Source organism: Megalobrama amblycephala, linkage group LG9 (genome assembly GCF_018812025.1).
Source record: "Megalobrama amblycephala isolate DHTTF-2021 linkage group LG9, ASM1881202v1, whole genome shotgun sequence".
In the NCBI taxonomy this organism is placed as follows: Eukaryota; Metazoa; Chordata; class Actinopteri; order Cypriniformes; family Xenocyprididae; genus Megalobrama; species Megalobrama amblycephala.
The window spans coordinates 7,945,659-7,961,477 of record NC_063052.1 but is presented as its reverse complement, the minus strand read 5'-3'; the positions used below and the strand labels follow the sequence as shown (position 1 = coordinate 7,961,477).

The 15,819-nt window shown below is 38.1% G+C and overlaps 2 protein-coding genes across 27 annotated transcripts in view; both read left to right on the top strand.

Moving 5' to 3' along the window:
* Positions 1-98: 98 nt before the first annotated feature.
* ndufs5 (NADH:ubiquinone oxidoreductase subunit S5) lies at positions 99-1,761 on the top strand. Its single transcript, XM_048201474.1, has 3 exons — positions 99-253; positions 1,231-1,450; positions 1,527-1,761. Exons 2-3 carry the CDS (start codon positions 1,235-1,237, stop codon positions 1,629-1,631), a joined length of 321 nt encoding a protein of 106 aa, XP_048057431.1. The 5' UTR covers positions 99-253; positions 1,231-1,234; the 3' UTR covers positions 1,632-1,761.
* Positions 1,762-5,327: 3,566 nt separating this feature from the next.
* Positions 5,328-15,819, top strand: part of macf1a (microtubule actin crosslinking factor 1a) — a 194,465-nt gene continuing 183,973 nt past the window's right edge. For 21 of the 26 annotated variants that reach the window (XM_048201467.1, XM_048201465.1, XM_048201470.1 and 18 more), the window contains exons 1-2: positions 5,329-5,502; positions 13,839-14,073. In XM_048201467.1, coding sequence (XP_048057424.1) covers positions 13,851-14,073 — 223 coding nt within the window. In that variant the 5' untranslated portion in view covers positions 5,329-5,502; positions 13,839-13,850. Of the gene's footprint in view, positions 5,503-13,838; positions 14,074-15,819 lie in introns of all 26 variants that reach the window. The other 5 variants (XM_048201459.1, XM_048201458.1, XM_048201460.1 and 2 more) reach the window with 2 other exon arrangements.

The window sequence follows — 15,819 nt, the reverse complement described above, 5'->3', positions numbered from 1 at the left end:
TTATAAAATATTCAAAATATTAATAAAAAAAAAAACACGGTATATAAAATACTAAAATAACAGGTTCAGGCTTCAATTCAAAATACTTCAAATCAAAAATGTACCAACACTGCCCCCTACTGTGCGTGTGCAACTTTGACGTCAGAATGTTTTTGCAGCAGTGGCGTAAACAAGCAGCGCCTGGTTTACGGCAGCGGACAGGTCGTGAGTGAACTGTGGGCCTGGGAAGGTTAAAGTGACTCTGAACCGAACGGTCAGTGCTTGTATTTACAATTTGATAGCTTTTCTATCTTACATGTGACGTTCATAAATATACCAGCACTAATGTAAACCTTTTGCTGTACATCTATTACATTAAAATAAACGCATTCTGCTGTATCGTTATCGGGCCTGCCGTCAGGCTAGCAAATTAGCCTGCATCAGGACGACTGTTATCAACATAGCATGTTTATTCTACACTGTTAAAGTAAAGTAAACAAGTGCAAATGTTAAATGTAATATTAACTAATTGCATGAGCCGATAGATAGCTTTTTTTATGACGCAAGCTTATAAATTACTAGTGATATACATTAATAAGGTCGTTCAACAGCTTTCTTCTTAATATTTGAAACGTTTTCAGTTTAAAGCATATAGCTGTAATATATTAAATAATAATTTAGGCATGTCCGCTATCAACTTACCAATAATAAACAAGTTTTGGAGATACTCAGTAGTACACTTTTGTTTTATTTAGTTTCACCATTAAGTCAAAATTGACCATTGTTATATTTTATGGAATATTGCAGTATTTATTATAAATGATTTATCCGTCCAAATCATTAATTTTTATTTTTGAATTCATGTGTCCTCATAATCTTTAATCAGAATTTTCTCTTGAAATGATATATCTTCTCTGATGATGTGTTTACTGGCTTGAGGGCGGGGCAACCTTTCAATCACATGTGAGCAGCAATAGCAAACCACAGCGATCCAATCAAATCCCTATGGACAAAATTAAATCCTGTCCTACATCTTTTCTTGTTCAGAAACGGTTTAACTCAGATATAAGTCACAGTCACAATAGACTATCGTAAATTCTGTTTCATGCCAACTTTAGTGCCTGAAGAGTGCCAGAAATATATAGGCTAAACAATGAGTCGTTATTTATTAGAACAAAAGTGAACAACTGCTTTGTTCATTGTTTTTAAGAATGCATTATTTTACATTAGACATTTCTGTTCAATTCCTAGAATCATGCCGTTCATTGACCTCCAGTCAAAGCTTGGGATTAATCTGGACCAGTGGCTCTTAGCTCAGAGTGGGGAACAGCCACAGAAGCGGGCCGCTCACTGCCATGCCTTTCAGAAGGAGTGGATAGAGTGCGCCCACGGCATCGGCCAGAACCGGGCCAAAAAGGAGTGCAATCTGGAGTTGGAAGACTTCTATGAGTGCTTGCACCGCCGAAAGACTGTAAGTAAATTCGGAAATATTCAGGCAATGTAATTGAGGTTATTCACATTACTAACATAATTATCACTCCCTACAGCAACAACGCTTATATGAGATCCGTAAGCAGAAGGAGAAGATGATTAAAGAGGGAACGTACACTCCCCCTCCGCACCACTCAGGCAATGAAGAGGCCCGGCCGTGAATTCAACAACCCCAGACCGAACATACAATCTCTTTCATCCTGTTGTACAGTTACTTCCTTGCTTATGTATTATAATATTATTGCTGTATCAACATTGTTTAATGTTCAAGAAATAAATATAATGATTCCATGTCATTGTTATTGTCTATATATGTAATTTTTAGTGGACTTCCATACTATTCCCCCCCCCCCCCAGTAAATGATGACAATTTTCATTTTTGGGTGAACTATCCCTTTAAAGGATTAGTTCACTTTCAAATAAACTTTTCCTGATAATTTACTCACCCCCATGTCATCCAAGATGTTCATGTCTTTCTTTCTTCAGTCGAAAAGAAATGAAGATTTTTGATGAAAACATTCCAGGATTTTTCTCCATATAGTGGACTTCAATGGCCTCCAAATGGTTGAAGGTCAAAATTACAGTTTCAGTGCAGCTTTAAAGGGCTTTAAACAATACCAGACGAGGAATAAGGGTCTTATCTAGCGAAACGATCGGTCATTTTCGAAAATAATACAACTGTATATGCTTTATAAACACAAATGATCACCTTGCAAATGCTTCTGCTTACGCTGTATGTCCTACGCCTTCCCTATTCAACTTACGGAAAGAACGCGGTGCCAGTTCTGTTGTTTTCCGTAAGTAGAACAGGAATGTTTTCATCAAAAACCTTAATTTCTTTTCGACTGAAGAAAGATAAACGTGAACATCTTGGATGACATGGGGGTGAGTAAATTAAGAGGGAAATTTTATATGAAAGTGGACTAATCCTTTAAGTCATCCTGTGTTCTCTTTTAAGATTCTGAGGCCCCCTAGTGGGCCCCGACCCCCTTATTCAGAACCACTGATATGATGCATTAAACTTGAATTCATTCTTCAGGTAGTGTGAGACCATCTGATTATCTGTATTATACTGTGGTACAATATATTGAATCTGTCTTTGAGTCTGAATTGAGTTCAACTGTCTTTAAGTGGTTTGGTTAAGCTTCCCATGGGACAGCTTCCAAGTGAAAGCTTAATATGAATGCATCAATCCATTTGACATCCCAATTACATTCCAGTCGCTCTTACAAGATTAGTTATTTGGTATGTTGGTCAGTGGGTGGCAGTAACAAACCACAATTTTTGAACTTCAGTTACCTTAAAGTGTTGATTTAAACTAATAAACGAAGCATCAATATTCTAGAGAAATTACTTTTATCCTCCTGTGACATTTTTGCAAAGCCCAAGCAATCAAATGGAAATAATTGGAGGTATGGTTCATAAACTGCTTGAATAATTGGATGAGCATGGTTCATAAATTGCTAGATATTTCTGTTGAGACGCTTAGAACAGCTCTGTCTGAGCAAAGTTCAAACGTAAGGTCGGGTACATGAGTGGAATGAAGACGCGCCGACCATCACATGGGTTCAATTGAGCCTGTTTAAGGTTATAAGCTTGCTTTATACAATTAGATGTCACTGTAAGATCGAGTCCATTTTATAGTCTTTGTCTTCACGTGATGACAATCTTTCTAGAGTTAAAATTTGGCAAAGTATGTCCACAGGATGTCCACTGTTATTTTTAGCAGGGCTGCTCTGTGATGGGTTTTGTTTGATCAGTTCAGCAGCAGCAGTTAATCCTTCACTGTCACAATGAATTCCACTGCAGCTCAATGAGGACACAGATTCTTGACTACAGATTCATTACGGATTATACTTTTAGTATTTTTAAGGACAACTACAAAAGTTTGTCATTTATTTTTGTAGGGGGTAAATATTGGAAATGCTACACTGGGTTAAAACCAACCCAAGTTGGGTTGAAAATGGACAAACCCAGCAATTGGGTTGTTATGACCCAGCGGTTGGGTTAAATGTTTGTCCAACCTGCTGGATAGTTTTGTTTAACTCAACTATTGTTTAAAAATTACTATATGGCTGGCTTTAAATAAACTAAAATAGGTTGGAAATTAAAAAGAAGCGCATAATTACTAGAGGCAACAATAATAATCAAAAGGTGAACATTTATTAATAATGTCCTGTCTAATGTTTAATTATTATTTATTAAACTTATCAATAAATGTTCATTTCCAACATATTTTGGTTCATTTTATGCACACAAAGTAATTTTTAAACAATAGTTGAGTTAAGTAAAACTACCCAACCGCTGGGTTTGTCCATTTTCAACCCAAATTGGGTTGTTTTTAACCCAGCATTTGTTAGAGTGTATGGCCACATTTAAAGGTGCCCTAGATTCAAAAATTGAATTTACCTCAGCATAGTTGAATAACAAGAGTTCAGTACATGGAAAAGACATACATTGAGTCTCAAACTCCATTGTTTCCTCCTTCTTATATAAATCTCATTTGTTTAAACGACCTCCGAAGAACAGGCGAATCTCAACATAACACCAACTGTTATGTAACAGTCGGGGTGTACGCCCCCAATATTTGCATAATGCCAGCCCATGTTCCCAAAATTATAAAAGGCATTAGACAAGGGCAGCCAGTTAACGTCTGGATCTGTGCACAGGTGAATCAACAGACTAGGTAAGCAAGCAAGAACAATAGCAAAAAATGGCAGATGGAGCAATAATAACATGATATTTTTAGTGATATTTGTATATTGTCTTTCTGAATGTTTCGTTAGCATGTTGCTAATGTACTGTTAAATGTGGTTAAAGTTACCATCGTTTCTTACTGTATTCACGGAGATGAGAGAGCCGTCGCTATTTTCATTTTTAAACACTTGCAGTCTGTATAATTCATAAACACAACTTCATTCTTTATAAATCTCTCCGACAGTGTAGCATTAGCCGTTAGCCACGGAGGACAGCCTCAAATTCACTCAGAATAAAACGTTAACATCCAAATAAATACTTTACTCACATAATTCGAAGCATGTATACAGCATGCATGATGAACATCTTGTAAAGATCCATTTGAGGGTTATATTAGCTGTGTGAACTTTGTAAATGCGCTGTAATATAGTCGACAGCTCATGTGGCAGGGAGCACGCGAATTAAAGGGGCGGTGCTGCCTAAATCAGTGCATTGTTAATGATGCCCCAAAATAGGCAGTTAAAAAAAATTATAAAAAAAAATCTATGGGGTATTTTGAGCTGAAACTTCACAGACACATTCAGGAGACACCTTAGACTTATATTACATCTTGTGAAAAAGCATTCTTGGGCACCTTTAACTATAATGACATGTTCAACACTGGTTTGCTGGTCTTAGCTGGTTTAAGATGGTCTCGCAACCAGTATAAGCTCTTCTTCATCTGATCTGGCTGGTCTACCATTGTGAAAAAAAAACAGTAATCTTAGACTGAATTGGATGCTTATTTTTTCAACTGTGATACATACAATGTTTGTCATATTAAAAGCACATTTAAAGTTTGTCTGGTGTTGCATTAACAAGAATTTATGCAATGTGTGAAGCAGCCTTTTCCCTCAATTCCCTGTGCTGTTATACTGAATTTCAGATTGAACTGAGATTATTAGATTGAACTAATGGGAATTTTGATTGAATTTATTAGACAGTTTTATGATTTTCGTATAATGCTTATAATTGTGCATTATTAAAATCATCATCATCATCATTAAAGAGGGTTGGGCTTAAGGGTGGATGAGAAAGAGAGAGTGAGGAAGAGGAGGAGGAGGGGGCTGGAGAAAGAGAGAGCGGGAGAGAAGGAGGGATATGAAAGGAGGGGAATAGACAGCCATTACCGAATCACAGTCTCCATACTGCTCCTCTGTCTACCGGGTTCGGTACAAAACGGACCGAGAGTCAGTGTTTCTCTGGCCGGCTGAGAGGCGTGTTTGTCAGGATTGAGAGCCAGCGCATCCCCGCCTCTGACACCCTGCGTGCGGTAACGGGCACTGCCGTTATACGGTAAGAAGGTCCAAATGTCCGTCGTTATTCTGTCCGACAGCCTCGGGGTGTGTGTGTCTGATGATTATCGGTTTTTACACATGTGTGTCACCATCTTAGCTGTTAGTTTGTGCTTTAACGTCTCACATTACTAAACGCTGAAATACCATGTAAAAAACTAGATTTTCTACAAGCATCCTCATTTCCATTTAATAATCAAGCATCGGAAGTGCTTTTCTCTATAGAGAGAGCGAGCCGAGGTGTTAATTTCTCTCGCTAATTAATTACAGATAAAGGTGATGATTTATTCATTTCTCGCCCGCATGAATGGATCCTTTTCTAGTTAGCCTGTTATTCAGTGTGTTTGGACAAAGAGGCTCTGCTGCACACCTCTGTGGTCACTCTCCTCGATTTTCGCCACATTACGATCTAGCGATGTGTGAACGATTCGTTCTTAAGAGTCGGATCTTTTCAGCGATTCCATTGAGCCGGTCCACAAAACCGGACTAAATAATTCGTTCACGAATTGGACTGAATTCTCTGCCAGAGCTGTTCTCGAATCAGCAAAACAGTGAGAATGTTACAAATAAAACGCATGAAATGCGGTTATTGACGTTTGGATACCTGGACAAAACAGACTGTTTTTAATAAATCATGATTTACATGTTAATCATGGTGGTTATAGTAAATTAACTTTAATAATGTACATTCAAACATTACATTTAGGTTTAATCAACTGATTTGTGAGCTTAATCGTGGATGCAACAATTATGTCACGCAGCTGAATTCGATTCACTGAAGAACCGATTCGCAAAATGTGTCGGATTTTCCATCACTTTGCAGTAGTAGAGGTAGCTACGTGTTGAACGAAGGGGCGTTCATAGGCAGATATTTATGGATCTATGCACATGTCTTTCCCTTCAATGGTGAATATTCATTCATTGATCTCTTCCAGAGATGACAGAGAGAAACGAACAAAAGGCTTGTGCTCAATAAGTTTACATAATCACAAGCATTCCTGGTCAAAAGTGTGAAAGTACAGAAGGTTGAGTTGGTAAAGGCTATTTCTAACACAGATGGTTTCCTGCCCTGTGCTCCTGTAGAGATGCACATACACCATGTTTGCCTGCTGTGTGAGTGTAGCCATTCTGCTCATTTGCTTCACCTCATTTACAAATATGCATTTAGAAGTTATGAAGCCTAAAATTATGGTCTTGCGAGACCCGGGACCTCTTGCAATTTTTGTGATATCCAAATAACAATAAATTACATAACAAATATAGGAAATAAAGTCACAGCTGCGATTATGACATTAAAGCTGTTCTAATAAGGCGCTGATATTATCTCTAATTTTTTCATTTACATGACATTATGGCTACAGTCACTAGCACACATTCAAGCTTTGTTCGTATATCAACATCAGTTTTACATCTCGAGGTTCCTGACGGTTAGAGTCCTCGGGCACTGGCCCCATTGGCCTGGTTTGTAATCCATCCTTGATCTGATCAAATGGGGCTTATTGAAGCTACTGTCCTTGGCAAACATGCAAAACCACAAAAAAATAGGACAAATAGTGTCTGTGATTGCGGTGTGTCTTGTGATTTCTTAAACTGAGCTGATGTTTTACCCAGTAATCAATATGCTACTCTCCTTGCAAGCAGGTTTCAACATTTTAACACTTTGCATTTGTCTATCTCTGGTGTAGGAGATGTTTCCAGGTCAGATTTGTTTAAATAGATCTGTGGTTCTCAATTGGTGGGTCATGACCCAAAAATGGGCAACAGGTCTTTCTGTGGGCAGCAAGGGAAAACGAAATTATAAGAAAATGAATCTACACTCTTAAAAATATAGGTTCTTTATCGAGGGGTTCCATGCAGAACCTTTAAAGGGGTCCTTGATTATGATTTCAATATTTTAACTTTAGTTAGTGTTTAATGTTGCTGTTTGAGCATAAACAACATCTGCAAAGTTACGACGCTCAAAGTTCAGTGCAAAGGGAGATATTTTCTTTAAAGGCCGGAACACACCAAGCATTCTGATCATTCTGATTGGCCATTCAGCTACTGCCACCTGCTGGTACGGAAAGACATTTCATCTCGCGCAGGCGCAGAATGACGTGCTACTTGGCCGTCGGGTGTCGAGCGTCGGTTTGGTATGTCAAGCCAACTTTGGACCCAGACACTGCCGACGTGAGCCAACCCCACAGTCTGCTTTTGTCACCATTAGTTCGTCAGCGTCGGCTTGGTGTGTTCCTGCCTTAACAGAAATACAGAAATTTAAGGACTACAACAAACGGCTGGTAGGGACTACAACGAGCTTCTTCCAGGGATGGTGACATCACAAACCCCAAAATTTACATAAACCCCACGCCTAGGATCACGCAACAAAGGGGGTGAGGCCATGTTGGCCTGCTTTAGAGATGAGGAAGAGTTGTTGTAGTAGAGTGTTGTTACCATGCCGTCATTTTACGCCAGACTGCTTCACAAACGAGGGTCAATTCAACGCTGGATTTGCACAAAAGATTAACATGACGGCACATGCTAGTCGATGAGTTGAATCAACTCCACAGCAACTGCATAAATTTATCCACTAACCATTCAGAAACGTCCAGATCCATTCTAAAAGTAGTAACTTCTTCCTGAGTCTCTCCATCAGTGTCTGATTTCGGTTCAAACAATGTAAGGCTGAACACCATTACTGACAATCCTCATTTTGGCTGCGTGAGATTCTCCAGCTTTGTTGTTGTTGAGCAACCGAAGCGTGAGCTGTTAAAGCTCCACCCTCTTTTGGAAAGTGCGCCGGGAGCAGCAGCTCATTTGCATTTAAAGGGACTCACGGCGTGTTTTTGCTCACACCCAAATAGGGGCAAATTTGATTTGATTTATAATAAATGATTTGTGGGGAATATTAAGCTGAAACTTCACAGACACATTCTGAGGACATCAGAGACGTACAGTGGGTACGGAAAGTATTCAGACCCCCTTAAATTTTTCACTCTTTGTTATATTGCAGCCATTTGCTAAAATCATTAAAGTTCATTTTTTTCCTCATTAATGTACACACAGCACCCCATATTGACAGAAAAACAAAGAATTGTTGACATTTTTGCAGATTTATTAAAAAAGAAAATCTGAAATATCACATGGTCCTAAGTATTCAGACCCTTTGCTCAGTATTTAGTAGAAGCACCTTTTTGATCTAATACAGCCATGAGTCTTTTTGGGAAAGATGCAACAAGTTTTTCACACCTGGATTTGGGGACCCTCTGCCATTCCTCCTTGCAGATCCTCTCCAGTTCTGTCAGGTTGGATGGTAAACATTGGTGGACAGCCATTTTTAGGTCTCTCCAGAGATGCTCAATTGGGTTTAAGTCAGGGCTCTGGCTGGGCCATTCAAGAACAGTCACAGAGTTGTTGTGAAGCCACTCCTTCATTATTTTAGCTGTGTGCTTAGGGTCATTGTCTTGTTGGAAGGTAAACCTTCGGCCCAGTCTGAGGTCCTGAGCACTCTGGAGAAGGTTTTCATCCAGGATATCCCTGTACTTGGCCGCATTCATCTTTCCCTCGATTGCAACCAGTCGTCCTGTCCCTGCAGCTGAAAAACACCCCCACAGCATGATGCTGCCACCACCATGCGTCACTGTTGGGACTGTATTGGACAGGTGATGAGCAGTGCCTGGTTTTCTCCACACATACCGCTTAGAATTAATGCCAAAAAGTTCTATCTTGGTCTCATCAGACCAGAGAATCTTATTTCTCACCATCTTGGAGTCCTTCAGGTGTTTTTTTAGCAAACTCCATGCGGGCTTTCGTGTGTCTTGCACTGAGGAGAGGCTTCCGTCAGGCCACTCTGCAATAAAGCCCTGACTGGTGGAGGGCTGCAGTGATGGTTGACTTTCTACAATTTTCTCCCATCTCCCGACTGCATCTCTGGAGCTCAGCCACAGTGATCTTTGGGTTCTTCTTTACCTATCTCACCAAGGCTCTTCTCCCCCGATAGCTCAGTTTGGCCGGACGGCCAGCTCTAGGAAGGGTTCTGGTCATCCCAGACGTCTTCCATTTAAGGATTATGGAGGCCACTGTGCTCTTAGGAACCTTAAGTGCAGCAGAAATTTTTTTGTAACCTTGGTCAGATCTGTGCCTTGCCACAATTCTGTCTCTGAGCTCTTCAGGCAGTTCCTTTGACCTCATGATTCTCATTTGCTCTGACATGCACTGTGAGCTGTAAGGTCTTATATAGACAGGTGTGTGGCTTTCCTAATCAAGTCCAATCAGTATAATCAAATACAGCTGGACTCAAATGAAGGTGTAGAACCATCTCAAGGATGATCAGAAGAAATGGACAGGACCTGAGTTAAATATATGAGTGTCACAGCAAAGGGTCTGAATGCTTAGGACCATGTGATCATGTTCAGTTTTTCTTTTTTAATAAATCTGCAAAAATGTCAACAATTCTGTTTTTTTCTGTCAATATGGGGTGCTGTGTGTACATTAATGAGGAAAAAAAAATGAACTTAAATGATTATAGCAAATGACTGCAATATAACAAAGAGTGAAAATTTTAAGGGGGTCTGAACACTTTCCGTACCCACTGTATATTACATCTTGTGAAAAGGGGCGTTATAGGTCCCCTTTAACATCCATGAAACCACACTGCACAAAAGTGTAAATGAAAAAATGTATAATTATGTATAGGATAGCAACAACGCAACCTAGACTACATTAAATATGGGTTCACTTGCAACAAGAATAAACATAGTTTGTGCTGACCATGTAATTTGTGGTAAATTAATACATTTTAATGATCGTTTTAAGGATATTTTTGTTGTCGATACTTAACATCCAATGTAAAATATAGGTACTGAAGCATAACCAATTGTGAGCCCCTAATATATAAAGGCATAAACTGATGCTCCAACATACAGAATGCATGACCTCATGCATTACGTCCAGATTAAATGTCACGTTTTCTGTAAGAACTAATACCTAAATGGCCACAATGCTCTGAATAATGCAAAGCCGTTATTCATTGCTATGATAATATCCCCTCCTCCATTGCTGTTCCCAGCAAGTGTCATTATTGAGTGAGTGTGTCTACAGTGATGTGTTAGTGTTACTCATAGCAGATGCTTCTGTCCTCATGGGTGAATGCACATGAGCATATCTTTGCACACATTGTATAAACACCAGCAAGAGAACAAATGCCACCAACCTCTGTTCCACAAACTTATCATTTCTCTCAAAGGGAAATGGAGCAGTGGCGCAACATTATGGCTGTGCTGAGACGTGCTTGGCGAACGATGTGGGAAGCCCGACTCTTTGTGCAAATGCAGATCTAGTTGCAGAGAGACTTTAAATCAACACAACGGCTCTCTGTCGGTGCATTGGGTGCATTCAGCTGTCTTGAACTGACTTAGTGTGGTGGTGGGAAAGAAATGAATGATGAAATAATGAAAAAAAAATAGAGCATTTTCCTCCATTTTCCTGCACAGGCATAATGACATAGCAAGGTTTTGAATACAGCATTGCCTCTATTTATATCTGTTGGCTGCCACTGAACCACCATGCTGTCAGGCAACAGCGGGATGGCAAAAAGATCTAGCTTCAGCAACATGGTTTCTAGTGAACTTGGTCCTGCTTTTTAGAAGCTGTAAATACTGAGCTTAACATATCTGGTTACATGCAGGTAATGTACACTTTCTGAAATAAATAAATAAATGGATTACAGAACAGACTTGTTCACATCATAAAATAGAACATTGCGTTTATATATTTGTATCCAAAACAAACTGCATTGCATTTGAGAGGATATATTTTTATCAGCTTACCCATTACCTGGGAAATCAAACCCATTTTCCTGGGGTTACTAGCATCATGCTCTGCTGGTTGAGCTACAGGAAAAGTTGCCCTCGAAGCATGTAACATTATATGATACAAATTAAAAGTTAGACTAAGTTTTTATTAGTGAGAACTAATAGCCACAATACTCTTTGTAGTGAAGAAAAAATATTAATCAAAATTTAAAAAAAAATACATAAATATAAATAAAAAGGTAATTTGGAAGAGTCTTTTATTATTTTAAAATGTATAATGAAATAGAAGGTAGTAATATTTGAAAAAACAAATACAATATCATAAATATAAAAAGTAATTTGCCATGATATTTTATTTTTTTACTGTTTATTAAGGAAATAGTAATATTAAAAAATATATATAAACAATTCATGATATTTGTAAAAGAAAAATGTTGTAAAATATTTATGGCTACACCCACAATGTCGCCTAGAACTTTTTTTTTCTTTCCTTTTTTTTTTTTTTCTGAGCCCCGTCCAACTCAGCTCAATTTGTAGGCTACACCATAGAAAACATTCAACAGGACAGCATTCCCAGTGGTATCCCCTGACACTGGCTCTGGTTACACAAAATTTCTAGAGTCATTAAATCAAAACAACATTTGTCAAAAATGATATACAAGTTTTTAAAAACCATATGACACCAACACAAATACAGAGGTAACATTTCCAAGAATTTGATATGCATTTTTATACTAAATTTATTTAAGTATATATATATATATATATATATATATATATATATATATATATATATATATATATATATATATATATATATATATATATTATATATATATATTTATTTTTTTTTTTTTTTTACATAATCTTGGGCATCTTTATTTGTCATTGACTCAGGTAATTTAGTTGATTAAGAATTTTAGCAAATAATAAAAGAATAAAAATAATTTTAATCAGTGAAAATCTCTAAATACAGTTGCAATATATAATGCTGTCTCAGAGTAGCCATAGCTCCCATTTCAAGCCTTTCATGAATGACATGAGTATTTTGGAAAGGGGAAAGTGAATTATGAATTATATATTTTCAAAACAAAATTTGGATGCACCTATATGAATATTTTGGCCAATACCGATAACGATAATTCTTTATATTTGAAAGCCAATAACCGATAAATTGGCCGATAAATCTAAATCAAAATTTTTATATTATTTTATAATTACAAAAACGAAAGTCTTACCATTAAAAGCCATATCCCAAGCACATAATTATAATGTTTTCATTATAATATTATGCAGTCTATATGACGTACATTGTATTTAATTGTATTTTCCTTGTGATTTCAATAATATTTCAAGCAATTCAAAACCATAATGGCGGACAGTGCACATCTGAAGCTGAAGGAAATAATCCATTATTTATTAACTATATATATTATGATTTGTTTTCTTTTTAAGTTTATTATATTCTTTTTTTTAAGTGTTATTTTCTTGGTGTTTAGTTACTGATTTGTTTTTCTATTTAAGTTTCAGTGAATTATATTGTTTTTTTGTTTTTGTTTTTTTCCCTCCTCTTGTGGGATTACACTTGTACACGTGATTGAACGTGCACTTAATTAAGGTGATCAACTGTTGTCTATAAAGAGTTGTACCTTGGTTTACTAACCCTATTGAAAAAAATGTTGGTAAGGTATGTTTTGGAGCCTGGCTGCTGGTTTGAACTGGTTTATGCTGGTCCTTAGTTGGTCATGAGCTGGTTTAACCGAGTCCTGAGCTAAAGCTAGTTACTTAGGACCAGCACTTGACCAGCTTAAACCAGCTCATGACCAACTAAGGACCAGCACAAACCAGCTCAAACCAGCTGCCATGCTTTAAAACAAATCTAACCAGCATATGCTGGTTTTTTCAACAGGGAAGTTTGTGCCTGACGAAGACCTGATGGTCGAAATGTTGCAATCAATACTTTTATGGAGCAGTTATATCAGTGTGTGGACATTACATTTATTTTTTGCTTTAGTTTGGAAAGGGGAGCACATCTTGCACTGAGCTCACTTGTATTGATGAGTTCAGCTCATGTGGAGTAATTTGACGGACAGGAACCTTCTCCAGCCCCCATGGGTCTCATTCCTTCCAGCTGATCACAGAGGAAAGCACATCAGAGAGGCCTGGCCCAGCCAAATGCAATGCCCAATACTGATCAGGACCTGTTTTAATAGTACCGTGACTGAAAACAGAGTTCGATCCTCCTGCCACTTTTCCTTTTCATCATCATTGTTAAAGTGAGTCAGCGATGTTCACCAGAAATCCAAAAGCATCTGCCATCATCTCTTTTACTTTCATTTTATTGCAAAGTGTTCATTTTCTCAGAAATCCTGCCTTGTTTTGTACTCATGTTCTCTAGTAATAGTACGTTGTCCTGAATAGCCCTGTGGGTGATGAATTATACATCTCACATTTTATATAGAGTCTCTTACATGCTTCTGTTTTTGTCTTGACCTTATTTCTGTTTCCCTTTTTACCCTGCCACCCCTCATATCCCTCCTCCCAGCCCCCCGGTGAGATGTCTTCCTCGGACGAGGAGAGCCTGAGCGAACGTTCATGTGTGAGCGAGCGTTCGTTCCGCAGCGAGAGGTCTGGAGGCTCTCTCTCGCCCTGTGCCCACAGCGCAGCCGGGCCCAAAGGGGACACTCTGCCATGGAACCTATCGAAACATGAGAGACGCAAGCGCAAGAGCCAGGACTCAGTGCTGGACCCCGCGGAGAGGGCGGTTGTGCGAGTCGCAGGTAAGAGATTGGACTGTGAGAAATGTTTGTTCAGAAAGTGCTCTTCAGTATTTAAAGGGATAGTTCACCCAAAAATGGAAATCGTTCCAAAACTGTATGGCTAGCCCTCTTCTGAGGAAGATATTTTGAAGGATATTTCAACTGGTTTTGTCCATATAATGAAAGTTAATGAGGTCCAAAACAACATTGGACATCATTGACTTTCATTGTATGGACAAAAAAACTAATTATATTTTTTAAATAATATCCCTTTAAACACAATAATGCAGTCACTTTAAATCTAATGTATGAATTAGACTAATTTATTGAGCAAATGGCGCTTGTTTTGTGTGTCATATGATTCGATTCAAAGCAATCTGGCAAGTTGGAAAGGAAGACATGCAGTGGTTTTTATATACATTAGTGTTCAAGATTGATACATGCAGCTGCATGTGGATCAAGTTCTGTGAAATAAACTGTCATTTGGCTCGAGTAGGAGAAGAGAGGCCAAATGTTGGGAGCTGAACTGTTTTGAGACCCTTTTTAGACTTGCTGGCTGTTGCTCTAGCTTTTCCTGCTGATTTCATTACTCCTGACAGACCGTGTCTGTGTTTCTAACCAGTGCTGAAGTAAACAGTGCATTGAGTTGTTGGATACAAAGAGACAACAGGCTAAAGGGAAAGAGATTTAGCTATTCTTTAGTGACTGGGTGTATATGCGATCAAAACTGTGAGAAAACACTAGTCACTGTTTACTAGGTTTATAAAAACGGATGCAAGGATATCCAAGGCACATCTGGAATGCTGTGCAGACTGTCACGCTACGGCCTCAACAGAGTTTTTCTGCCAATCCTAACCTCACATTTTTATGACCATGTGTCGGGCTTGTGTCCCTCCAGATTTGCCTCTGTCAGACATGATCTGTGTTTGTTCCATCAGCGTTTGGGCCTTTTTTTTTTAGTCTGAGATTTTTGGTTGAAATTGTCTAAGCTTTATGAATATTTACATAATCGTAAGCCTAAAATACATGAGACTTGACAGCAGTAAACATCACTGAAGTCTACATTAGGATCAATGTCATGTCGCTCATTTGTTTTATTTTTTGGATCTATTCATTTATCCAAAAATACATTAAAATACATACACATTTAAATACTCTTCTATGATGAGCATGTTGCAAGAAAAATATAAAAATATAAAGTAACAAATATCAGGGTGAAACAGCTGTCATGCTATTATAAAGAAGAAAGAACACTATTAAAATAATTCTGAGAGAAAAATAATATTGTAACAAAACTGCATGTTAATATTTGAAAAAGTTCTAAAAAAAACTTAAAACAGGAAATTATATCAGAGAGGACCCCTGCAGACCCTCATAAATGTACGTCAAAGTCAATAAGTATCTTAAAATATTAGCTAATTTGACCTTTTTAGAAAAAGCTAAGTTGTCCTGCCTGTGTCCATTACAATCACTACTTTTCAGGCAGCTCAAAGGGTGACTCAGCCTGAATCCCTCAATTCCCCTGTTGCCATGGGTTACCTGTTTCCTTTTCCAGTCCCCCTTAGTTTCCATGGCTATGAAGTAGGAGGGAAAGGGCGAAAGCCCGAAAAACAAATAGCGAAGTACAGTTAGTGAGATCATTTGAATTTCAATTTGAATTTGAGAAAAAAGAGAGAGTCATTATGTGGAGCTTGGTTGTACTAAATGACCCGGAGACTTGAACTGGAATTGGAAAATGAAAAGAAGATGAAGACAAGAGTTGAGAGG

What these genes read in the sequence shown, in the direction of transcription:
- ndufs5 (XM_048201474.1), top strand. Translation starts at nt 1,235, where the DNA reads ATGCCGTTCATTGACCTCCAGTCAAAGCTTGGGATTAATCTGGACCAG. An exon ending in GCTTGCACCGCCGAAAGACT is followed by an intron (nt 1,451 to 1,526) that starts GTAAGTAAATTC and finishes CACTCCCTACAG; the next exon opens with CAACAACGCTTATATGAGAT.